Source organism: Stegostoma tigrinum, chromosome 26, assembly GCF_030684315.1.
Source record: "Stegostoma tigrinum isolate sSteTig4 chromosome 26, sSteTig4.hap1, whole genome shotgun sequence".
Taxonomy (NCBI): domain Eukaryota; kingdom Metazoa; phylum Chordata; class Chondrichthyes; order Orectolobiformes; family Stegostomatidae; genus Stegostoma; species Stegostoma tigrinum.
The window spans coordinates 39604807-39632266 of NC_081379.1; the positions used below are offsets into that span (position 1 = coordinate 39604807).

At 43.1% G+C, this 27460-nt stretch overlaps 1 protein-coding gene across 2 annotated transcripts in view; it reads left to right on the top strand.

The window, feature by feature from the left end:
• Window positions 1-27460, top strand: part of msi1b (musashi RNA binding protein 1b) — a 190945-nt gene that overhangs the window by 17440 nt on the left and 146045 nt on the right. For both annotated transcript variants that reach the window (XM_048556060.1, XM_059655114.1), the window contains one exon: window positions 25354-25446. In XM_048556060.1, coding sequence (XP_048412017.1) covers window positions 25354-25446 — 93 coding nt within the window. The remainder of the gene's footprint in view (window positions 1-25353; window positions 25447-27460) is intronic.

Genomic DNA, 27460 nt, shown 5'->3' on the forward strand with positions numbered 1-27460 from the left:
GAGACAAAGGGATCTGGGTGTCCCCTACATGAGTGTCTTAAAGTTGGTGTACAGGTGCAGCAAGTAACTAGGGAAGCAAATAAAATTGCGATCAGAGATAATGCAAACTGCAGATGCTGGAGAATCCAAGATAACAAAGTGTGGAGCTGGATGACAGCATATTCATCCAGCTCCACACTTTGTTAAGCAAATAAAATGTTTGTTGCAAGATGAATGGAATATTAAATTTTGGCACGCCTTGTTTGCATTGTACAGGGTCATTGAGACCACATCAAGAATGCTGCATAGAGTTTTGGTTCTCCTTATTTAAGAAAGGGTATAACTGCATTAGAAACAGTTCAGTAAACATTCACTCAGCTGAACCCTGAGATGAGGGGTATTATTTCATGAAGAAAGATTAGACAGCGAGTGAACATAGTCTTTCGAGTTTAAAAGAATGAAAGGTGATTCATTTTCCTCCGAAACGTGCAAGATCCTGAGGGCACTTGACAGGCTGGATGCTGAGGGTATGTTTCCATATGGGAAAGATTGGAATTGGGCAATGCAGTTTTAAAATAAAGGGTCTCTCAGTTAAGGCAGAGATGAGAATCTTAATGAGTGTTTCTTAACCAGAGAGTGGTGAAGGCAGAGTCATTGAATATTTTTAAGGAAGAGAGAAATTCTTGCCTACCAGGGAAGTTGAAGGATATTGAGATAGGCAGGAAATCTGGGATGAGTCCATTATCAGATTAGCCAAAGTTAAATTTAAATATGAAACCAACACTAACGCACACCTCCCACCTTTGTGCTGTCTAAGTCTTGTGGTAATGATAGTGGAGTTGAGAAAGGAAGTTATGGGTATGGTGCTGAGTCACCCTGTTTAACCAGGATGTTCTTCATCGCCGGCCTGTGGTTGTAGGATTGTCAATGGTGACGATGTAAGAGATCCATGTGTTGCCAGTGCATATCACAGGCTGTTTAAAACGAATAAAAACTGAAAGAACTGCGGATGCTGTAAATCAGAACAAAAGCAAAGTTGGCGGTAAAGCTCACCAGGTCTGGCAGCATTTGTGAAGGTAAAATCAGAGTTAACATTTCGGGTCCAGTGACCCTTCCGCAGAACTTTAGAAACTAGGAAAAGCAAGAGGGAAGTGGTGCAAATTGGTTCTGCCGTCAGAAATAGTACACCATTGATAAAGTTCCACCCAATGTGTTACATTTTTATAGAACCTTTTAAGACCTTGAGACATCTTAAATTGGCATTAAAGCCAATTGAGTATTTTATAGTGTCGTTCATGTTGTAGGCAAATGTAGTAGTCACTTTGCCATTCGAGGGATCTTACTGAATACAATGTGATCATGACCAGTTAACCAGTTTGGATGTTGTTTTTGGAGGATGAAATACTTGTCGGGACAGCAGAAAGAACATGCTGCACTTGTCTGAAGTACCATGGGATGGTTTTTATCCACCACAAAATGTGTGTGGGCTCCCTGGTTTAGTTTCTTGCCTATGTGACAGTAGCTTGCTGGTGAGCTCCCTGCTCAGCACTGTGACCTGTGTTTTGTAACATGGCTTTAACGAAGTAAAACATCCTAACGTACTATTAGAATGTTATTGAACAGTATCTGATACTGCAAAATTGAAGCAGATTTTAGGACAAGTGACTAAAAACATGTTCAAAGGGGCAGGTTTTGCACAGTGTCTGAAAGGCAGATGAATGGAGAGTTTCAGGGAGGAAATTTCAGAACTTTGGACCTTCATAGCTGAAGGCAGGACCACTGGTGGTTAGAACTGTTTTAAATTCAGTGATACACAGAGCAGAATTGGATAGCTGCTTTGGTGTGGCAACTTAGATTTTGTGCTCAAGTCGCTGTTTTCCTCTTAGATTTTATGCCATAGAAAAAAATAAAGTGAGACTTAAGTTTCTTGTGCTAGTGTTTCGTACCCCTCAGCAAATGCCTTGGCCTCTGTTTGGCGAGGTAACCTGCTCTTCAGTTTTTCTGAAGAAGCGTCCTGACCTGAAATGTCTACTTTCTTGCTCCTCTGATGCTGCCTGGCCTGATGTGTGCTCCAGCTCCACACCGTGTTATCTCTGACTCCAGCATCGGCAGTTCTTACTATCTAACAGCTCTTGAGTTTTAACTCTGCTGCTAGTGTCAAAGCACATTGTATACCTGTGACTTGCACCTTAAGAAATTGGTGACCTCAACTGTCAGTTGAATGCAAGGAGACCTGGATGTTGTCAGTCTTTTGGCTAAGTCTGGGATGTTTTAAAAAGGCCTCCAAAGTTTTGATGGTTGTGTTGTTTATGATCCTATTCTACTTGTGATTAGTGGATTCCATTCTGTTCCGGTGCTCATTCTCTTTACTCTATGCTGGCTTAGTTGTCATCCGTTCTTGTTGGTGGATTCCACTCCCATCACACCTCGTGACTTCCAGTTTGCTATTTTGTTTGCTGCCTGTGGCTGGTGATGTTGGTACTTTTGTTTTATTCCACTTGTTCTTCAGGTTTACTTTTGCTGAACTGGATTAAAGCAACTTCAAAGGCCTGTGTTTTTGGATCCTGATCTTGTGCCTGCTTTTTGACTCCCTCCAGCCAGTCAAGTCCACCTCTCATGAATGACTCAAATTTTAAAAAAAAGAGAGAGGTGGACTTGACTGGCTGGGCTAGCATTTATTACCCATCCCTAAATGCCCTGGAGGAAGGGTGGTGAGCTGTGGGTAGGGGTAGGTGTAGAGCATTTACAGCCTCCACTTGGTGGGTTGCCACTGATACTTTGCCTTTCAAATGGCTTTCAGGAGTTCCTCCGTCTCCACAACTGACTTTAAATGATCCCAGTGGCTTGTGGAGGCTCCAAGCAGAATCTAAAGGGGTCTGAGACTTTGGATTCTCTCAATATTTCACTTACCAGGACATGCCCCATGCTTCTGTCACCCAGATATACTGTGTCAGATAACGTGCCTTTTAGTGGCCCTGAAAATCCAAACCTTTCACCTTTTTGTGGCCTTTCTCTCCTCGTATCTATACTTCCTATAGCTCAGTTATTGATAAAGTTCTTGTGTTCATTTGCTCCTCTCCCACCCCCTCCTCATGGGCACAATGCCTACCCTGACTTATCTCAAACTCTCTTGACTTCCTACACTATTTTTCTTTAATCTTGCTCCTCCTTAGGGCTGCTGACTTTGTTAGATAAATTTCAGCAGGCAGTGGGCATACAATGTTCTCTTGCAGACAAGGTCATCATTTATGGATGAGCCCATTGAATATTACCATGCTGTTTTGGCTTGGGACCCATGGAAGTTGAATCCCAGCCTGCCTTCAGGCAACAGTATGTGCTGTGTCCTGCAAGGATCGCAACTTTTCTTTGACTTTGTTGACTCATCTAACATTGGGACATCGAACCGAGTTGCACTGCCATCACCAATGCCTTTGGTTTAGCTCAGCTGGAAAATGGTGATTTAACCTGAATCTTTGGTCAATGTGGTGCAGCCATTAGCTGACTGAGTAATGGAGGAGTTTCTGATGCAGCTGTTGGACAAATTAATTGAACGGTGAAATTGGAAGCACTGGTTTCCAGCCCCAGGCCCTTCTGCTACCAAACATTTCAAATTTCTGCAGGGACTGGGCAGATGAGAGGCTGATTGAAAGTTCATATGCTTGGTCTGCCAGATTCAGGAGTGTTACAGAAGGAATTGGCCTGCTGGAGGGTTCAAATCAAAGACTACTGAGTCTTGTGTGAAGCGGAGTGAAGTCCAGAAGTCGATTGCAAGCTTGAAGACAGGGAAATGCATCAATCATGTTTTTTTTTCCCCTCCAAACTGAAGTATTGCCCATTACATTCATTGAGGTTCTTTAAAGAATGTACCATGGGATCACAATTTGCTAATATAATTGATAATGACCTGATTCAATATTGCTGATGATGTTGTTGGTAAATCTCTGGTTACCGCTAGTTTTCTTCATTGTGAGGGAAAGTTGCTTAAACCACTTTAAATGTTGTACCTCTATCCTTCATGTGGGATGTTTATAATTCACTATCTCCCAAATGTCCCGCTACAACTGCGCTCAATGAGAAATCGGAGAATATCAGTAATTTATCCTGGTGTTATGTAGTTGTGGTACTCTTTTTGAAAATTCTGTCCAAGGTTGGAAGGACAAAATCTTGGGAGTTGTGAATGGTTTTCACAGTCAGATATGACACATGAGAATTATTCTTGATCAGTGTGCCTTTTTACTGAAACCCTGCTCTTTCACTGTCAACCTGTAAGCTAATCGCAAGCAGCATGTTCTTGGCTCAATCCTATATATAGGCTGTTGCTGGTCTAAGGGCTTACGTTTCTCCCCTCCTGCTATGACTCAAAGTTTATATCATGATGGTGGCTGACACCTAGCGATTCAAAGTTGAAGCTAGATACAGAGCAGGAAGGTCAGAGCTGGATCAATGTCATTTAGAGCCTACCACTCTTCAACCCAGCTTCTTTTTACTGGTGCTTATGCTTCACGTGAACTTCCCTTCCACAATGAATTATTTGAACTTGGCCAGGCCTGCAGTTTACTCCCAAAGAAAACAAGCCTTGCATTTACATAGAGCTTTGTAAACCACCTTGACTTTTCTTTCAGCCAATGCTAACCACTTAAAGTGTAGGCACTTTTGAAATATGGGAAATGCAGTGGTCAGTTTGCACACAGCCAGCTCCCACCGACAGCCATATGGTAAACACCATTAGTTATGTTGACTGAGGAATAAATGACATTCTGAAGTTACCTGTTTCAAAAAGAGGGATACCTCCACTGCTTTAAACAAGTAGAGTGGAATCTTTCACACCCCCAAAAGTCAACACCTCAGTGCGGCAGTCATGTCTTGGGATAAGACCTGAACCTGACCACGTGACTCGGACAAGAATATGTTGGGCCGAGGAAGGGATTGTTCAACTTTAGTCCCAGTTTAGAAAGCACTTGAATGGAAGGTACTTGTGCAGTAGGAATTAGCTCATCATTGCAGTATTACATAGAAATTAAAATGCAGAAATGGGCCATTTGCATCAAATGGTCTGTGGTAGTGTTTACGTATCACAGCCTACTTCCAGACCTCTTCGTTTAACCATTCCAGCGTCACCCGATTCTTTCTGAAATTCCACATCCACGCACTCGCAGTCGGTCTCCTTTTCTCTTAATTTCTCACACCCCAGCCAAATTTTGGATCCAAACAAATTTTTGTATCCTACTCTTTCCCAACTTGCTGTTTTCAATCTTTTCAAAGCCTGGCTGGCTTTCATGAATTTGTTAATTGGATTTCAGTCTCTTTGACTGCAGGATAGAGTGTTATACCCTCAGTTCTGAGTGTGCAGGTAAACTGGTTGGGAGAGATGGGGGGTTGCGGGGAGTGGGGGGGGGGAGCGCGGTGTGGGTGTGACTGGGTTATTACAGTCAGCATCCTGTGCAAGTGGAAAGGCTTCAAGATTTGCTGAGGGAAGGCAACGTCTGGTTTGCTGACGATGGTGCTGTGCGGACTTTTAATGGCTGAATGCAGATCTGCTTTTGCTTCAGATGAGAATGAGGCTGTGCTTTGCTTTGCTTGGACCAAAGGCAGCTATTGTTTGAGGCAACTTGAAAGGCGAGAGAGGAAATTGGATTCTGGAATTCATAAATAAGGATTACCGCATTCTTCTATTTCTTTTGATGTTGTCGAGCGCTACTCTATTCAGAGCTCAGCTGTGGAAGCTGGCATCCCCCCTCACCTCACTCTGAATGAGGTACTTCAATTTAAAGACCATCTGAGTGCTGATTGAGAATTGGGGTCTAGGACCCAATGTCTCGAAATGGAAATTTCCACTTGCCAGCTAGCCCGAGGGCAAGTTACTGTTTGGTTGAGCCTTAAAATAGAAAACAAAGCAAACCACCAGCCTGTGTGTAATGCTAAAGTGTTCATCTCTCCACCCCAAACCCTTTGATCTTCACTGTTCATAGCTGCTTCTGTGTCTGTATCGGTGAATCTTTGTTGCAGTTGTTCTCAGTTCGTTACTTTCCTTTCTACTTGCACTAGGGCTGCATCTTTATAAATGTTAATTTGTTGCCTAGTTTTCTTTCCTTCCCACCTTGAGAGTTGGTTTGCTGAGAAATAGTTTGATTACCTTGGGTACCTTGCTCGTTTGTGATCTGATATAAGTCAAGAGCCTGTCCTGCATCCAAAGTGTCACAGAACTTGCTGTCAACAATACTGTTCTTGCCTTATTTGTGTTTTTCAGAAGCTCTGGTTGCAGGTGGGGGAATATCTGTAAATTTTGGGCATCTTGTGATGCAGAGAGATCCATGTGCAAGTGTACCTTCCCTGTGCCTCCGATGTAACTGACTTTGGGATGTGAGCATTGCTGACAAAGCTCCCATTTGTTATATCCTACATGCTCTTTGAAAAGGTGATGGTGAGCTGCTGTTGTCTATTTGGTACAGCTATATTTATAGCTAAGTTAAATTGCTGTTTAACACAGTTGAGCGGTTTGCTTAGCTATTTCACAAGGTAATTAAGGGTCAATCTCACTGATGTGGGGCTGGAGTTGTATGTAGTCCAGAACAAGTAAGGATTGCAGATTCCTTCCTTTGAAGGACATGAGTGAACTAGATGGCTTTTTAAGATGATTCAGTAGCTTCGTGGTCACCTTTCACTGCGATCTTTCTTTCAAAAAGAAATTCTAGATTAAATAATTGCATTTAAATTCCTCCAAGTTCTGTGGCAGTGGTAGGTCGAGAGAGGTGCAGTGCAAAATATTTAAGATATTTCAGAATATGCAGTAGATATATGCTAATGAGAGAGAAAAATCCTGTCTGTGATGAACTCAAAAAAATTAAAGGTAGTGTCAAATATGAAGAAAAAGTATATAATTGAGCACAGATGGTAGGCAAAAATTGATAAGGAGGGAAATATTGCAGTAAAAGGGAAAACTAGCTAGAAACATAACAACAGATAAGAGGAGTTTTCTTTAAGATTTTTAATAAAGTTTATTCTATGGGAAGTGAGTCTGGGGAAATAATAATGGAGAAAAAGGAAAGAGCAGGTGAATTGTACCGACATTTTGCATTAAGGTGAGTACAATGACAACATCTAAAAGATATTTGGACAGGTACATGGAATGGAAAGGTATAGAGGGATATAGGCCAAACGCAGACTAATGGGGCTAGTTCAGTTTAGCAAACAAAGGAAAACATTAATGAGTTGAGCTGAAGGGCCTTTTGCACTGCTGTATCGCTCTGTGGCTCTTGACTATTCTTCAGTATAGAGGGTGAAAGAACATTGCAAAAATAGCTGTAAATCAGAAAATGAAAGGTTGGTGGGAGGACCAGGAGAAAACTGCTATCATCATGGTAGAGGTACTGAGCAAACTGTTAGAGCTGCGTACTGGCAAGTCCTTGGGTTCTGATGAGCTTCGTTGTAGGATCTGAAAAGAAATGCCTAGTGAGATTGTTGATGTTTTTCTTAATTTTCAAAAATTCCCTAGATTGAGGAAGATTCCATTAGAATGAAAACAGATGTAACACCTTGGTTCACAAAAGGAAGGAGACAGCAGGAAATTATAGGGCATATAGCTTGACATCTGTTATGGGAATGATCAAAGATGTGAAAGCAGGGTACTTTGAAAATTTGAGATAATCAAGCAGGGCCAACATGATTTTATGAGGGAAATCATGATTAACTAATTTATTGGGCCTCTTTTTGAGGTAGTAACACGCTATGGATGTTGAACTGATGGATGTAGTCTAATGAGATTCTCAGATGGCATTTGAAAAGGTACCACATCACAGGTTACTGTAGAAAGCAAGAACTTATGGTGCAGGGCATAACATTGGCATGATTAGAAGATTGGCTAGCTAACAGAAAACAGTAGTCATGAGTAGGGCATTTTCTGTTTGGCAAAACATAGAGTATTGTACCGCAGAGATCGGTGCTGGGGCTTTTTACAATTTAGATAAATTGCTTGAGTGATTAAATTGAAGGCATGGTTGCTTAAATTTGCTGATGTCGCAAAGATATGTAGGGAAAATAAGCAGTGAAGAGGACATAAAGAGGCTCCAGTAGGATGTAAATAGGTTGAGTGAGTAAGATCTGGCAAATGGAGCGTAATGTGGGGAATTGTGAAATTGTTAATTTTGGCAGGAAGAGTAAAAAGGCATGTGTCAAAGTGGTGAGAGATTCCAGAGCCTAAGATGTAGAGAGATCTGGGTGTCCAAGTGTATGAATTGCAAAACGTTAATATGCTGGTGCAGCAAGTAATTAGGAAAGGTAATATAATACAATAATTTATTGTGGGGGAATGGAAAATAAGCACAAAGATAGTACTTCACTTGTACAGGGTATTTGTGAGACTCCAATGATGAACATAGCATTATCGATGGTTTTCTTATTTAAAGAAAAATACAAGTTCTTTGGAAGCAGTTCAGAGATAGTTTACCTTTGCCTAGAATGAATGGATTGTTGTGTTATGAGGAAAGGATTTACAGGCTAGCCCTGTATTCACAGAAGCTTTGAAACATGTAAGATACTGAGTGATTTTGACAGGATGGATGTAGAAAAATGCTTCCCTCTTGGAAGCGCTAGAATAGGGGTCATTGTTTAAAAATAAGCAAGTGACTGTTGAAGATGAATAATTTTGTTTTTGAGGGCTATGAAGCTTCTGAAATCTTCCTCAAAAGAAGGTGGGGGGAGAAAAGTGTATTGTTAAGGCAGAGATAAAAGGTTATTAGTGTTGAGCATAAATGTGGAGTAATCTGTTCAGCTGGGATCTTAGTGAATACTGGAACAGGCTGTAAAGGGGTTTACTCCTGCTGCTAATTCATGTGTTCATGTGAACTTTTGTTTCTGGTCATCTGGGTGACTAGTCGTCACACTTTAACATGCTACATTGTTCTTGAGTCTCCCTTAGTCAAGGAATCACTTGGGTCAGGAGGAGGGAAGAGAGAAAATGTGGTTGTCTTTCGCTTCCATTGTTGCACTGTCACTGTTTTCACCTTTAGCCTCCAATGGAAGGTGGCAAACAGACAATGAGCCATTCAACCAATTTCCCTCCCTTCTTCCTGGCCCTCCCTTTTTGCTTTCAAAATTCAGCTTATTTTTAAGTATTTTAAAGTATTCCGATCAACAAGATGAAAGAAATTGTTTTTGATTTCTCCGTTTCTCAGCCTGAATCTGCTGTTTTTTGTCATGTCTTTGATCCTGGTTTTGGCTAGTGTTTTTTTTACATTTATAGAGCACATCACACAAAATAGGCCTGAATACTGACTCTAGTGTCAACCCAGACAGTGTTTAAATCTCTGGGGTAGGTCTTAAACACGCAACGCTGACTCCAGGGAATGACCACTCCCACTCAGCTGGAGTGATACTTCAACTTCATGATAAAATCTCTTGCTGAGGAGTAGCACTTGAAGATTTTAGACCAATGTCTGCCATTTTCCCTGATTCACGTTATTATTCCAAATCATATGTGGAGGCAGCAAATTCTTGTGAAAGCGGAGGGAATTTTGTTTATTTTCGCTCTTAGTTTAATGTACACATATCTTTGCAGTGTTTTGATGTGTTGGGTTTTTGGAGGTTGGGTTCTTTATATTATCAGTGCTGTCAGTTGTTGGGGGGGGTGGAGGTGGGGAGGGGGAAGAGCAGAGATTAACCTGAGTACCATCAGCTGCTCTCCACCATAAAATCACCTTGACAGCTGTGTTGCATACAACACATAAATACACAAAACATACTTTCCCATCTGGCTGTATCTATTAAATTTTCCTGGACTGATTTATTTGGAGAGACTGAGAGTTTTGTTGCGCTTGGTAGGAAAGCAATGTGAGATTGGTTTGCAATGATGAGTCATTTTGAAGGTAATCCGAGTGATGGAGCCTCCTCCTTCCACTGAAGAAATATGTTACCTAGTGTACAGACAAATAAAACTGTACACTGCGGCCCCATTCTATTAGTATGGGTGACAGCAAGGTGGAGCCAAACCTCTGGTCAGTAAAAGCCGGGGGAGAACCTGGGGCAGGGTGTTTGTGGTGGGTTACAGAGAAATAGATTTTGAAAAGGGACTATGAGAACGCGATTGAAATCTCTGCAAGCGATGACTGCAAATCAGCGATGGCCATGTTTACATTTGAGGGTGTGCATTGGTCCTGAGGTGGGTTTCAACAAATATGGATCATGAGTGATGTTTGATGTGCGTGTGCTTGGCTTTGCATGTGTGTGTGCATGTTTGGCTGTTGTTTGCCTTGCTTGAGTCTAACTGCATCCACTTGATGTTGTCTGGGTTGATTCATATAAAAAGCCACTATGACTTAATCTGGCTCTGCGACATCTGTGACTATTTACAGCACGTGTTGGGCACACATCGTGTCATCCTCTCTGCTGGCAACAAACTGCAAACTGTGGAACGACGAGGAAGAAAGTGGCGAGACAAAGAAGCTAGTTTTGTTTCTTTGGCACGTTCTGCAAAGAATTTGAAATGTATTTGATTGTAAAAATATATTTTGGTAGTAGTTCAGTTTTAGTTTATTTCACAGCTCGAGGGGGAGCAATAAAAAATAGACTATCAATACCTAGTAAACTGAATCAAAACTCTATATCCTTCCTAGTTGAGAGTGGGCATAATTTTAGCTTTGTAACATGTAAAGAAAATGATGGCTTATTCAAGGGGCATTTTGGATTTGGCAGATGCGGAAGATCAAGCTTTCACATTGGAACTATTGTAGGGGGCACAGGGTGAGTTTGGGGAATGGAGTGATTGGTGAGGGCTGTGAGGGAGTGAGCTAGCGCCAGAGGAAAGGCAGCTTGAATCATTTGGTGAATCCATTGTCTGCTCGCATTCAAGAGGATTGAATGGGAGATTAATGGCTCTTCCACCGTTCTTAACCTTTATGGACATGCTGAGTTCAATATTGGTTGCCATGGGAAGCAAGGTAAAATAAACAGTGGCATTCCATTAATCATTCTTTTCTCATCATCCTCCATGCAGCTTTGTTTCACTATTTCCCACACTATTGGTCTGTCCAAACAGACTTTCAGTGGAATGGATACAGTATGAAAGTTTTTTGTCTTACTTTTTTTTCCAATGAGAGAAAAAGAGATGGTAAAATAATAAGTTGCCTCAGTGATGTTTATTGTAGTAATTTGTCTGTCATGGGAAAAAGAGATTTGTATTTATATAATGTCTTTCAGAAGCCCGAAATGATTGTATTTATATAATGCCTTTCAGAAGCTCAAAATGATTGGAAACGCTTTACAACCGCTTGAGTGTTTTTGAAATATAACCACTGTTGTAATATAGCAAACGTGTCACTCAATTTATGTACAGCAAGCTCCCACAACAGTATTGTGATAAATAGACAATAGGTGCTGGAGTAGGCCGTTTGGCCCTTCGAACCAGCACCACCATTCATTATGATCATGGCTGATTATCCACAATCAGTATCCTGTTCCTGCCTTATCCCCATAACCCTTGATTCCACTATCTTTAAGAGCTGTATCTATCTCTTCTTGAAAGTATCCAGAGAGTTGGCCTCCACTGCCATCTGGGGCAGAGCATTCCATATATCCACCACTCTCTGGGTGAAGAAGTTTTTCCTCAACTCTGTCTTAAATGGCCTACCCCTTATTTTAAAACTGTGTCCTCTGGTTCTGGACTCACCCATCAGCGGAAACATGGAAAAATGGTTAGCTTTTTCAGTCATCTTTTGGTGAGATATCTGCATGTTATCTGGATAAAGTAGAACTGGTTTGCTCTTCAAAATTGTACCGTGGGATCTTTGTTCTCACCTGAGAGGGTTTAATATCTTATCTGAAAGGCAGCATCTCTTCAAGTACAGTACTTACTGGGCTATCAGGCTAGATCATGTTCCACCCAGGAGCCTTCATAGCCTGTACCCTCAACAACCTGACTTGGGTGAAGTGTATCAAGGGCAGAGAGTGATGTTGTATTTGAGACTTGAGATATCTGATGCTGTGCAGTACAGCTTGAGTAAGGTGTATTGCTGTTAGTTATCCTGAATTGGAAACTACAGATATTTTGCATCTGGTTCTGAACCACTGGCATACCAAAACTAGCAATAATTGCTGAAGCTGCAGGACAATGCACTGGAGCACCAGCATAGATTGGCAGAATATCTTCTGCAGCCCACAGTTTCCCTGTATGATCACAAGAATGACGACATCACGAGGATTGGGCTCTTAAGCCCCTTGAGCCTGTACTGATTGATTCATTTAGATCATGGCTGTACCCCCGCTTTATTTTCCTGACTTTGCTCTATATCCTTAGATGTAGCAAACAAAAAGCTGTTGATTTCAGTTTTGAATTTTTCCTCCTCACCTTCTTGGATTTCTGAATTCTGTGTATAAAGAGCTTCCTGATGCCATCTCTGAATGACCTCTCTCTCTTCAAGGTTACAATCCCTTGTATTGGATCTTACCATTTGAAACAAAAGTTTTTTTTCCCCACGTACACTGTCAAATCCTGCAGTTGTCTTGAATCCTTTAATTAGATCCATAATCAAGGGAACACAAGCATAGACAATAAAGTCTATCTTCATAACCTTTCCTTTTGGTCTCTATCATTCTGGTGACTTTGTACTGTATTCCCTTCAAGATCAATAGCGTATCTTTCCTGAAATGCAGCATCCAGAGCTCGACTCCATATCCCTGAGGAGTCTAACCCAAACTTTATACAATTTTTAACACAACTTTGTAAATTTCTACTTCAGCCCCCTTGACTAAAGGTCAACTTCTCATGGGCCACCTAATTATATTTGTACTTGCACACTAATGTTTAGAGGTGCAACCCCAACTACATTGGGCTGAGCAGACCAAATAGTGAATCCCTTTTGGTATGAAAGTGTGAATGGTGACTTATTGTCTCTCATCTGTGATGATCTTCGAGGTATTGGCAGAAATCTGGAAGGAGAGTGCTTTTCTGCAGTTGGTCAGTGATGAAGGGACCAGATCTAAGAATTGGTTTGAAATGTATTACTTTGGTGCACATTCTTGGGTTTTATAGGGCAGGGACCTGGAAGATGAGTAGTTAGCTGGTATCCTCGCTTTGGATAGTTACTGAATGACACTGCGAGAGCGCAAACATGTCGATAACAGCTTGAAGGGAGTGTGGGTGGGAAGGCAAGAACTGCATCATTCTTGCAAATGAGAAACCAAACTTTTATTTGTGTCTTTCAGACTTGAAAGAATTAGTTGTCAAAAGGCTGATGTTGCTGACTGTGCAGTTGATTAGCTTTGTAATAGAATACTTGTATCAATTATTGAAATGATCATTGAATATTCATAATGCCATTCAGCTTGATATCAGCATACCGCTAAGCAGAGTGCTTAATGCACAGTGCACCAGGAAGTCCCTTCACTTCTCTTTTTAGGAAGTATACCTTACCAATGTTCTTTGGATACAGAATAGTGGTTGATCCTATTTGGAGCAGGTTGTGTCTCCCCAGCTGTCTTGGTGTGCCTTGCAGGTTATGGAGAGTAGTCTTTGGATAAGACATCTGCTTTTATCAGACTTACATTAGCAACTACTGTCCCTTCCTCTTTGTGTCTTAGCTATCTTTCTGTTTTCACTTGTGCTCTTGGTTTTTCCCTCCCTCATATCTTTCTGCACTCTTCTATTCTTAGATGCAGTTATTTGCTGTTGGAATGGTGTTTGTGGCAGTGTAGCCATTTTGTTTGCTAATACAATGCCCCAAGGCCCAATGACTGTTTCCCTCCTGGGCCTTGGAAGTCCCTGCACTTCTGGTTTATGAATTCATTGCAGCTGGGCAAACAGGTTAATGGCTGCTGATTGGTCTGCAATTTTTGGGAAGTATTGTGATCTTCAGTGAGTGCAACATCTGAGTTTGATGTGACCTACTCTCAACTCACGGCACAGGAAACCATGAAGAAATAGGTATGCAATGTCGTACAGGAAGGAATCATGAAAATGGGACAAGACAAATGACAATCATTTTTAAAGAAGTGGAAATCAAAAATAGTGAGGGGAAAAATGGGACCGGTCCTTCAATATGATCAACACTCAAGTATACACTTTCAATGACTCTATAATGGCCTACTTGTAACACTGGGTCATGGACTCTCCAGCATTCTTGTTTTTTAGCCAGTGAGATATTAAATTACCTGAACAATCTGGATCGCTCCTATTGACACATGAAAGCAGTCATTCAACCAGGTATAAAGAATGTGGGCAATTCTGGGGTTTGGCCTGAGGGGATAGATAGGGAGCTGACAGCTATGTTGAAAGAATTGATAATTGCTACTAAATCGTAACTGGCATTGAAAATCCAGCCATAGCAAGTGTGGCACTAGTACTTACTAGTGCAGCCAGTAGTATTTTGGTGGCAGGAAACGGTGTTTCCAGCAAAGCAGCTTCAATAGAGGAATGCTACTCAACTTTTGTTCTACCCTCTCTGGGTCTCCTGAAAAGCACTGTACTGAGAGATCAAGCAGGGTTGCTTCTGTTTCCAGAGCTTTGTAAATGCTGCTCCATTTTTGTGTTTGGATCTATTCAGCGATGTTAGGGTATTCTTCCTGGATTGGTTTATTTCTCCCTCTTTTTATGGGAAAGTCTGAATTCTACTTTGGAGCGTTAACTTTTTGGGATATAGTTTGGATAGGAGTGAGTCGTACAGCTGGGCATAACTCTGTGGCAGCTTGGATGTGGTTTCAGTGCACTGCACTTAAGCAGAGTCCTTCTTTTGTCCTGAAAATTATAATGATCGGCGCGGTTGGTAAAAGCGAGATTTAATTTCTGGTAAGCTGTTTGATTTTAGATGGGGACAGGAGCTGCTACTATATGGGAGTCAAAGAATCACTGATTTTAGATGGTAATCAAATGATTACAATCTTCCAGCATTTCTTCTCTTAACCCATCTGTAATGAAGGTAGCCATTTGTGCTGGACTCAGTTCCGTTAGTGCTGCTGGCCCTCTCAGGTTCAGCTCATTTTCTGTATTGGTGAGGCCACAGACCCTACTGACACTGGCTAACACAGCACAGAATAGAGACCGAATTGCAGCACTTAGTGATCTGTACAGCTGAGTCTGTGGAATTCACATATCTCCATGATTCTTTTACTTTCAAAAACAATTAAGCAGGCTCATATTTACACACCAATAGGCTGTCTCTAATTAAATTTCCATAAAGCTTTGTCTGCATTGGAAAGCCAGATTCTTTGTTCTTGTCATTATTTGCTCATCAAATTGTGGAGTGGAATAATTTTCCGACCAGTGTTAGCGTGCGACACTTTTACAGCTCCACTGTCCTTGTCACAAAACTTTGCCTCTTAACCCATAGCTGTAGTTTCTCAGGACTTGAAGCATAGCTTTACTTTATTTCACTTCATTTATCATCAGCTGAGCCCCGTAGTTCTATGGATTAAGAAACGGTGCGCTAACCTTGTGTGTCTATAGCTCACCTCAACACCAGAAAAATAAGAGTCTGATTGTAATGAAATCTGTTTTGGAGAAAGTAGTTCAGCTTCTAAAAGCTGTGTGAAACATGATCAGTGAGAGATTTAATGTACATCACAAACTGGATAGAAATACCCTCCCAAAGCTTAGGTGTTTATTGTACCCTACCAGTGATGATCAGTTTTGATCATTCAGTTTGTGTAGAAGAATGTGACAAGTATGTGAGAGCTGGGATGGTGTCGTGGAGCTGTTTCTACTCCCCACCCTGTGAATGAGAAATGGTTGGTAGGCTGTTAGTTTACTGTGATATCTCTATATTTTGAGACCAGTATTATTTCACATTTCGTGAGACTCTTGACTTAAACGTGAGAATAAATGTTTTGCATAATCACAGTAAAGCATTGATTCAGTGAATGAATGGAATGCCAATGAATTGATTGAGTTTGTGCTAATAGTCACTTTTTGTATGTTATATGGTAAATATGAAGAATATATCTGGGCTTGGGGAACACAACCCTTGAAACATGGGTTTTGAAATCCTGCTATTCCATTGAACAAATTGTGATTGTTCAGCCACTCTATACATAGAGAATAGTAGTCCTTTGTACGTCAGAAGGAAAACTACTGGTTTTATTTTATTTTTTGCAGAAAAAACAGATGGGATTATGATTTTCAAGCCTTTAGTTAAAATCTTCTGCAATAAAAATAGCATATGCCCACCGATCCTAGTTAGTGGTTCTGTGTTCACAAAAGTACCAAAAGTTTGTGGGCTACCCTGATGCCAAGAGTAGATACCAAGGGTAGCCCACAAACCCACCAACACACTAAAACAGCAGCTAATGAACTTAAAAGACCCTATACAGACAACAAATAAAACGAACGTCATCTACAAAATACCTTGCAAGAACTGTGACAAACACTACATTGGACATACTGGCAGAAAGCTAGCCACCAGGATACATGAACATCAACTAGCCACAAAACAACATGACCCACTATCACTCGTATCCTTACATACAGATGAGGAAGGACGCCACTTTGATTGGGACAACACATCCATCCTAGGACAAGCCAAACAGAGACATGCATGAGAATTCCTAGAAGCATGACATTCCAACCGGAACTCCATCAACAAACACATTGATTTGGAGCCAATCTACCATCCCCTGAGAAAAAGAACAGGAAATGACATCATCAACACAGGAAATGACATCACCAACCCAAGGAAACCTAACCAGATAAATAGAAAGCGGGACATAACACCAGCGCTTCGTCGGAGGCTCACTGATGATGTTACCGAGAATGGTGACGAAATGTCTGAAAACGAACCTTCCAGCTCAGCGAGCAAACTCACATCCAGAACCTCAACCTGAGCTAGAAATCTTCTCAAAACTTGCTAGTTATGTTTTCTAATACTACTTTTTTTCCTCTGGATATGAACAGTTCTGGCTTGGCCACATCTACTGTATCCCTTTTTTTTGAGACCAGTCCCTGTGATGTCGATGCCGCCATGAATTTGCTTGGTAGGAAATCCCCAGCAGTGATGCAAGGCTGATGTATGTCTAAATTGTTACATTGCGAGTTCAAACAATTGTTCTCTTGTGACGTTACTGTACTTGTACTCTGTGCTAAATTTTTCAGGGGAGTGAGATGCAGTCTAGGTAATGAAAATGAACTGCAGTTGAGCACATCTGCAATGACCGTGCACCAGTAATTCAGTTTAAAACTACTTAAAATATCCATAGCTGATTTTTTTTTTCCCCATTTGCAGAGCTGAAGGGTCTTTTCACAATTTGTGAAAGGATTTAAGGATGTTTTGAGAGGTTTGGGATGAAGACATGTAGCTTTCAATAATCCTATTTTAATCAAAGGTCTGCAGGACCTCGCAACCAGCACCCTTTCATCTTTAGCTAGCTCCCTGGCTTTGGACATGTTTTTGTAATCCAGTATTGATGTTAGTAATAAAATGTGAGGCTGGATGAACACAGCAGGCCCAGCAGCATCTCAGGAGCACCAAAGCTGACGTTTCGGGGCCTAGACCCTTCATCGGAGATGGGGATGGGGTGAGGGTTCTGGAATAAATAGGGAGAGAGGGGGAGGCGGACCGAAGATGGAGAGAAAAGAAGATAGGTTGGGAGGAGAGTATAGGTAGGGAGGGGATAGGTCAGTCCAGGGAAGACGGACAGGTCAAGGAGGTGGGATGAGGTTAGTAGGTAGGGGTGGGAGGAAGGGATGGGTGAGAGGAAGAACAGGTTAGGGAGGCAGAGACAGGTTGGACTGGTTTTGGGATGCAGTGGGTGGAGGGGAAGAGCTGGGCTGGTTGTGTGGTGCAGTGGGGGGAGGGGACGAACTGGGCTGGTTTTGGGATGCGGTGGGGGAAGGGGAGATTTTGAAGCTGGTGAAGTCCACATTGATACCATTGGGCTGCAGGGTTCCCAAGCGGAATATGAGTTGCTGTTCCTGTAACCTGCGGGTGGCATCATTGTGGCACTGCAGGAGGCCCATGATGGACGTGTCATCTAAAGAATGGGAGGGGGAGTGGAAATGGTTTGCGACTGGGAGGTGCAGTTGTTTATTGCGAACCGAGCGGAGGTGTTCTGCAAAGCGGTCCCCAAGCCTCCGCTTGGTTTCCCCAATGTAGAGGAAGCCACACCGGGTACAGTGGATGCCATGGGCAGCCGCATGGGCCCCAGCTATGCCTGCCTCTTTGTAGGTTACGTGGAACAGTCCCTCTTCCGCACCTACACAGGCCCCAAACCCACCTCTTTCTCCGTTACATTGATGACTGTATCGGCGCCGCCTCTTGCTCCCCAGAGGAGCTCGAACAGTTCATCCACTTCACCAACACCTTCCACCCCAACCTTCAGTTCACCTGGGCCATCTCCAGCACATCCCTCACCTTCCTGGATCTCTCAGTCTCCATTTCAGGCAACCAGCTTGTTACTGATGTCCATTTCAAGCCCACCGACTCCCACAGCTACCTAGAATATACCTCCTCCCACCCACCCTCCTGCAAAAATTCCATCCCCTATTCCCAATTCCTCCGCCTCCGCCGCATCTGCTCCCACGATGAGGCATTCCACACCCGCACATCCCAGGTGTCCAAGTTCTTCAAGGACTGCAACTTTCCCCCCACAATGGTCAAGAACGCCCTTGACCATGTCTCCCGCATTTCCTGCAACACATCCCTCACACCCCGCCCCCGCCACAACCGCCCAAAGAGGATCCCCCTCGTTCTCACACACCACCCCACCAACCTCCGGATACAACGCATCGTCCTCCGACACTTCCGCCATCTACAATCTGACCCCACCACCCAAGACATTTTTTTCCATCCCCACCCCTGTCTGCTTTCCGGAGAGACCACTCTCTCCGTGACTCCCTTGTTCGCTCCACACTGCCCTCCAACCCCACCACACCCGGCACCTACCCCTGCAACCGCAGGAAATGCTACACTTGCCCCCATACCTCCTCCCTCACCCCTATCCCAGGCCCCAAGATAACTTTCCACATTAAGCAGAGGTTCACCTGCGCATCTGCCAATGTGGTATACTGTATCCAGTGTACCCGCTGTGGCTTCCTCTACATTGGGGAAACCAAGTGGAGGCTTGGGGACCGCTTTGCAGAACACCTCCGCTCGGTTCGCAATAAACAACTGCACCTCCCAGTCGCAAACCATTTCCACTCCCCGCCCCATTCTTTAGATGACATGTCCATCATGGGCCTCCTGCAGTGCCACAATGATGCCACCCGAAGGTTGCAGGAACAGCAACTCATATTCCGCTTGGGAACCCTGCAGCCCAATGGTATCAATGTGGACTTCACCAGCTTCAAAATCTCCCCTTCCCCCACCGCATCCCAAAACCAGCCCAGCTCTTCCCCTCCACCCACTGCATCCCAAAACCAGTCCAACCTGTCTCTGCCTCCCTAACCTGTTCTTCCTCTCACCCATCCCTTCCTCCCACCCCAAGCCGCACCTCCATCTCCTACCTACTAACCTCATCCCACCTCCTTGACCTGTCCGTCTTCCCTGGACTGACCTATCCCCTCCCTACCTCCCTACCTATACTCTCCTCTCCACCTATCTTCTTTTCTCTCCATCTTCGGTCCGCCTCCCCCTCTCTCCCTATTTATTCCAGAACCCTCACCCCATCCCCCTCTCTGATGAAGGGCCTAGGCCCGAAACGTGAGCTTTTGTGCTCCTGAGATGCTGCTGGGCCTGCTGTGTTCATCCAGCCTCACATTTTATTATTTTGGATTCTCCAGCATCTGCAGTTCCCATTATCATTGATGTTAGTAATGTTGAGATTACCAGGATAACAGTGTTTTCTGTGGTCTGGTTTATCTTGCTTCCTGTTTTGAAGGGGTTTCAGCACCTTGAAAGAATGCAGCTATCTGCTGGTGGTGGCCTAACGCCAGTACATTTGTATGTGCCCTTCTCTGAATTACCTTCTGGCCTGGAAAGCAAAGCAAGTCTGTCTGTCTCAGCAGATCTACTCAGAGACCATGGGTTCCACCTCCCTGCTGCACATCTGTTGTGGGCATTTATTGACACATCACAGACATAAATGCATAAAGCTTTGCAGCCTGGGCGTCAATTCTAGTTTATAGCTGTACTCCTTTTGTACCACATTCTCTGGTCTTCAGTTCTCGTGTTCACATTGTCAAATGTGCAATCTGTTCTTGGCTTCGCACACTAGCTTTAAGATCTTAACGTGACACTAGTATTGATTGCTGTTGGGAAGCTAAAAGGAGAGCAAACATCCCCAAGTTTCTTTTTTCCACAAATTTTCTCTTGAAGGTGCTGATGCCTACTAGCAGATTTCTGGTATTTCACTGAAGTGCTATACCTGATCCTAGATGGGTATTGCAATGAGGAGTTTGTCCACTGGTAGATGTGGATTGGGTGCAGCACCGCAGCCTACTTGTTAGCGGAACTGAGAAGTTTGGGACAAAACAGATGCGATCAATAACTGCATCCTGTGCTAAGATCTCAGCTCCTTTTTGTTCTTGCTCACTCTTTCCTTTTTACAGACTGCCCCTCTACTTCTTGAGTTTATAGACAGCAGTAGCTTTTGTGAACTTGAGGCGTGCACTCAGCCAAGTCATTAGATTGAAGTGTCTTCATTGCCGATTTGCAAGCAAATTGTTAATTAATTAACTCTCTCTTTCCCAGAAACAGCAAATTTACGTTTTTTTGCTCTATTCATTCATGGGAAGTTGCTGGCTAGGCAGCATTTATTGCCCACCCCAATTGCCTAGAGGGCAGTTCAGAGTCAACCACGTTGTTATGGGTCTGGAGTCACATGTAGGCCAGATCAGGTACGGATGATAGTTTCCTTCCCTCAGGGACATTAGTGAACCAGATGGGTTTTTCCGACAATTGGCAATTGATTCACGGTTATCACTAGATTCTTGATTCCAGATTATTATTGAGTTCACATTCCACCATCTGTCATGGCGGGATTTGAGCCAGATCATTACCTGTGTCTCTGGATTAACAGTCCAGTGATAATACCACTAGACCATCACCTCCCCTGGTTAACCTGTTTCTGATGGGGTTGGTTTGGAGAGGGGCATGTATCAAGACTTTGGGACAAATCTTCTAATGTTTAAAAATAACCGTGGGGTCTTTAATTCTAATTTTGAATGATCTAATGTCTCATCCACCCTATGTCAAAGTTACCTGAAGATACATCCTATTTAAATATCTGCTGAATCAAAATTATGAGCAGGAGAATTAACTGCATTTGTGTTTACACTACAGCCCAGGAGTGCTGCTGGGATGATGGTTCCTTGTTCATTGGCAAAGCATTAATAGCTTCCATGCAGTAAGGAAGAGAGATTGGCATTTAAATAGAGTTGTTCACAATCTCAGGTCATGAAATGCTTTGCAAGTATGAATAATGATAGCCAGTTTATACACAATAAGAACCCACAGCTAATGGTATAGACAGATGTTGGTTGACATTGATATTGAACTCCACTGCTCTTGTCAAATCATCTAATGGAGTTTGTGCATTCAGCTGAGAGGGCAGGGGCTTAGTGCTTCATCTGAAAGCCAGCACTTCTGACAGTGTATCAGTACCTTGGGGGAACACCTGGAATATTGGCAACCCAGGTCAGGATATGGGAGGATAAAAGCAAAAAAAAAAATTCTTATGCCAGGAAGCTCAGCAGGTCTAGCAGCATCAGTGCAGAGACATTTGTTAACATTTTGGGTCTGACAGCCGTGCTGGACTTGAAACATTAACGCTGTTTCTCTCTCCACAGATGCTACCAGACCTGCTGAATTTCTCCGGCCCTTCCTAGTTTTGTTACAGTTTTCCAGCATCCACATTGTTTTTTATTTTTATTTGACAGGTTAACAGGAGCACCTGATGCATGTCAGACCTTCCGACAGATTTAAGGTTTGCCATCATTGGCACACCAGATCCACACAAGCTGTGCCTTGTTACTGTTGAGACTGAGCACTGCATCAGGGTGTGTCATTAATAACCACCATACATGATCCCAGAATAGCAAGTGTCATCCTTGCTTTGTCAGCAGTGCTCCTGCTGCATGTTCCGCTGGGGCTGAAAGGAGATTTAAATTGGTTCCCATTGCACCACAGGAGAGTATTTATTGAAAATAAACTTCTAGTCTGCTATATGCCTCCTTCTGCTCCTTCTTATGAGTCACATTCCCCATTAGCATGAACTTTATTCTGTATAGATACACGTACAACAGGAGTTTAAATTTCAGCTCGGAGCCAGTGCCTGCTTGGGTTTTTTAAAATCGTTATTTTTGATAAAGTGCTGACTCCCTGGTTTAGGGCTGCCTCGTGTTGATGTCATTGATAGCTGTACTGACTGTTCGACAAGAGCAGGAAAATGGAAAACGGGGACAGTTTATTCCTGCAGTGAAGACAAGTGCCTGTTTTTGGGACCCTGTGGGGGATCAGTTTCAGACAGGAAGTCCTGTTAGGTTACTGAATCCAGATTTCACCGAATGTGGAACTGTTAGCTATACTTGTCAAAAATAAAAATTAATTTCTGTTGATTTCCTATCATTGTCATCTGAAGATGTTGTGTTAGAATTTAGACCATGCCTAGCCTGTTTGGAGGCTCATGCTGTTGTTCAAAAGTACCCAAAGAAATTCGAGCCCAAAATTGGGTCACTGATTTTATCAAATGCCCTGTGTTGGGTATCCTACCCATGCATTAATTTAATACCTGTTTTGGATGCTTTAGGCAAATTGGGTAGTGTGAAACAAAATAGGCTTCATGCCTACCCTACGGGAATTCTGGACCACTGAAACATAATTCTTTGTAAGTTTAAATAAAAAGAAGCAACTTGCTTTTATATGGACCCTTTGCTTTGCAGTAAATGAAGCACTTTTGTAGTTGCTAATGTATTGAGGAAATGTGACAGCTAAATTACCAACAGCAAAGCCCCAAAACAGTGGTGTGATCATCACGAGATTATCTGTTTTTAGTTGTTGGTTAATTGACCACCAGAGAGAACTGCCCTACTCTTCAGAAAATACTCAGTCATATAGTCATACAGCATGGAAACAGACCCTTCAACCCAATTTGTTCATGCTGATTAGGTTTCCTAAATCCTATTTACCTCTGTTTGGCCCAAATCCCCCTGAATCTTGCTTATCCATGCACTTCTCCAATGTCTTTTTTTCAAAAATGTTGTAATTGTTCTTTTCTGTACCACGTCCTATGGCAGTTTGATCCATACATGCACCACCCTCTGTGTGAACGAGTGGCCCCTCAGGTCCCTTTGTTAAATCTTCCCCTATCACCTTAGACCTATGCCATCTAGTTCTGGACTCCCCCACTCTATGAAAAAGACTTGGTTATTCACCTTATCTATGCCCCTCATGATTTTAAGTTCACCTTTGTGGTTTAGTGTCTTGTTTAAGAGTTCCGCATGAATGCAATGAAGTGTCTGCCTAAATTCTGTGCTCCAGGCTTTTTAAAAATCTAAAGCTTTCAGTTTTGGAAGTGAGTTTGCTGTTAATGAGACAGTACAGCAACATTCTGTGTGGAATTAAGGGTGGACCTAAAGTGCTCCCACTGGAAATAAGTGTCTCACTCACTCACTCCCTCCCCCATTGCCCTGGGACTCACCATGAGCTGTTAGTGATGGGCCATTTGGTCTGAAATTAATTTGTTTAAAGTTAGTGTGCTATCTGTGTAAGTGTGACAAGTGACTGATGTTTGTTGAAAAGATTGAGGCCGAGGGCCTACTGACTTTGTGCCTGTTTTAAACCTGAGATGGACCTAAAGAAATTTAAACTTTATTAAATCTTCGAAGTATGAAGTATGTGGTGGCAGCTGTCCAATACTTGACCTGAATTCCTAATATCTATGAGTGGCCTTTTGTTTGAGAGTAGCAGCAGGCTGTCTGTTGGGGACATTGTCACTAAACCCAACTTAAACCCAGTCATCCTCTATGTGGGGGTTAGATGCTTTGGTGTGTATTTGAGGTGGAATCTGGAAACATCCTGCACCTCAAGGGCTGCTGTTCATCTCGATTGCCAAAAGACAGGGACCTCGGAGTGTAGTGCCTCGAGGCAAATGAGATGCACTAGCTTTGGAAGGTGTTTTGAAGCAATTGCAGAGCAAATTTAGGGTCTTGGTCACAGGATACTGCCTGGTTTTGGGCTTATTTAGACCAGTTTGTCCCTACTAACATGATCCTGTACCTCTGGACAGGGAAAAATGGCTTAAATTTAGTGTGAACACAGAGTTAGTGTGTGCATTTAACTCTCCTGCGCTCTGAAGTTAAACAGCAAATTGGGTGCAAGCCTTTAGGTCAGCCCTCTATTAGAAAGGCTTGCCCTCAAATGAGGAATTTCCATTTAAATAGATTTTCAATGAAAAGTGCCTACTGATTCATCTCTGGTCCATGAGAGAACAGTTTTCATGTGCTGATTGTGTTAATTTTTTTTTTGTGTTCTTCAGTATCATGTCGCTTTGTTTTTTGTTTAATTTTCAAATGAAAGGAATTTTGCTAGAGTTCTGTTCCCCAATCCTCGTTTCTCTTGTCCACTAAATGATGACAGGTCACTGAATGCATTCCGAGAATACGCAGGTCATCGTGGGTATCTGTTGTGTTTCTCCATAGTAGAATCACAGAGGGTCTCGTGCAGTTGGATCAGTGGTATTTGCCTGCCTTAACCTGCTCCAAAAAAGAACATCTGAAATATTGTCTTACGCAACTGTAAGGTTCCTTGTTGGTGTGAACTGGATATCCTTCAGTATCTTGCCCAAGTGGCCAATCTTGATGTGTTTTATAATTATTTGGTTGATTGGTTGGCTTCCCAGAGTCAAATTGTCCACATGAGCATGCTCTAGGAGTGGCCACTGATAACAGGAATCTTTGCTAATCTTGTTCTTTGCACCATCTGTACTGTAACTATTGAGAGCCTGTGAACTTTCTGACAATGCTTCTCTTGGTTATAAGCCTGGGTGCGATTATTTCATGGGTATTGGAGGTGATGCAATGAACAGTGCATAACAGTCTTGCTGCAGTATTTGAGGTGCTGCTTTTAGGATGGGATGTTAAACAGAGACATTTTCTTGCCCGCTCGGGTAGAAGAGGGGCTATTCCTGGCCAATATTTACCCTTCAGCTAGCATCATCACTGAACTTGGCCAGTTCAATGGTGTTTGTGGGACTTTGCACTGCAATTAGTGACCAAATTTCTAAAGTATTTACTTGGCTATAAGGTGGTTTGAGACATCTCAAATGGTTTTGAAATGCGGTGTATGTGCACCTGTAGTGATAAATGAGCCAGGATGGTTACTGACAAGAGAACTTTGTGTTTACTGTCTTGTTGGTCTGTCTTTTTTGTTTGGTTGCGCTGGACTTGTATTTCGGGCTGTTCTGAGACCTATCGGAGAGACACTTGGCCACTTTAACCGGAACCCATTCAATTTTTGATAGATGGTGACCAGAACAAAGAAGATCTTTGTGGGCGGATTATCTGTAAATACCACAGTGGAGGATGTCAAGCAGTATTTTGACCAGTTTGGAAAGGTGAGTGAAACGTGAGCCTCGCTGCATCTTGCATTCATTATGTTTCTGTTCACATCCGTCCTCGAATCTGGGTCATGCCGTTTTTTCTTGCTGCAGATTTTTCCAGGTTAAGCCTGAAGTTTCTCTGGCAGTGGGCCCCCCTCTTCCCCACCCCCAGAATAAGGTGAGAAGAAAGGGTCTTGGTGCTTGTCGTTTTAGTGTTGTGTACTGAGCAGCTGCATTCAGAGCCGCTGCGGCTGCCGCCACTCCCCACCCCCCCCCCCCCCCCCCCACCATCTCCACACTGCAGCCCCCTTCCACCACCACACACACAAACACACACGCACACACACTCAAACCCAGCCTGCCCAACCTTCCCTGTTGGTGCCACGGTCACCATGGTGACAGGACGAGAGGAGCAGTCATAGACAGGTTCTTTTGTTCGGGACTCAATTCAGCGCTGGCACGCAAAGCCGGTCAGAAGTGACAGGAGAATAGGCGAACACTCCTGCGCGCTCTCCAGGGGAATGCTAAGGCAATGGGCATGAGGAGAATTGCTGCCACTCAGACTTAACCTTCAACTGTCTGAGATGACTGTCCACCCCTCAGCCACCATCCAGCCCCGATTGGTCAGCTACCCCACGGTTTACTAATCTTCTCTGTTTCCATGGCGCTTCGGACTGCTTTAGGATACAAATTAGGAGCTGTGAACACTAGCTCCTTGGCCAATGGGAATGTGGGATCATCAGACAGAACAATGGTTTGCTGGGCTCTTTTGTGTTGCTCAGAGAAGTAACAAAAGAAACTGTAAATCCTTTTGTCAGATTGAAGTCTCCAGGCTCCCTTTCTTCGAGGCCCTGCTGAAGACCTGGACTGACATTTATTTGAGGGAGGTTTATAAAACACAGCCTAATGTTCAAGTCAATTGCGCTGGGTCAGTAAATGGAACGCACACTTGAAAATCCAAATTCTTCTGATCAGTTATGGGGCACCTAAATTTGAATTTGGCTCAACCCTTCCAATTTTCCCAGATTTTACAACTCCAGTTTAAACAGCAACCCCTCTGTTCAGTAACCAGCCCTCATGTACCAACAAAATTACCTTTTTAATGTGTCCCTGGATAATGGGGAATGGTTCAAAGTACAATTGGGAGGAAGGTTCTATGGCTGGCAGAGGACGGATTTTGACAGAGAAGGCGGAGGAGGTGCAGCATGGTGGTTAGTGGAGAATGTTCTAGAGGAAAGTGGCCAAATTGTTGACTGACTATTAAGGGTGGTACATTAGTACAAAGGGTGAGCCAGTGTTTGTGGCACGTGGGAGTTTATGACTAAAGGAGTTTGTTTAGATTGAGGTTCAACAAAATGGTTTGAAAGTGAGCTTGAAGACTTTTCCAGTTTTCCTGGGCACAATTTGGAGAGCATGGGTTTATGAGTTAGTGAAATGGAATTGCACTTTCCTGTTTTGAAGCGTGTTGGTAATTTAGTAAGTCACAGTGGACTCTAATTTATGCTACCCTCCTGTACCGATCCTTACCTCTTATAGGTAAAATGCTCCAAGCACCAGGTAACTCTGCTGCTAGAAAGTACTGATGAAGCAGAAGGTTGAATGGGTAAACGGGACTCTAGTGGTGGGCAGCCAGTTACAGCTTGATGAGATGTGGCTCTTCCATTTAAGTTTCAGGTTTGAGATGGAGATTTTTGAGATGGGCCTTGTAATGCACTGGATAGCTTCAGAATCTTGGTGCCTTGCTATGTCTGTTAAAGGAAAGGCAGTTGTAGCCAGTTCACTAGGCGCTAGAGCTACCCATTGTGTCTTTCTCTATCTGGGTGTCCCATAGCCCCATTGCTGTCTCGCCGTCTCACTTGCTCGCACTCTCAGGGTCTCTGGTGCGTTCTACCCATACAGTTCTGCACTCACCAACCCTGTATTGATCTCCAACCACCCAAGGGAGCTAAAGCCAGTCACAGTCACTGACAATGCGAAATGGATGCTCAGACTTGCCTAACTCCTGTCTCTAGTCTGTGAAACTCAGATT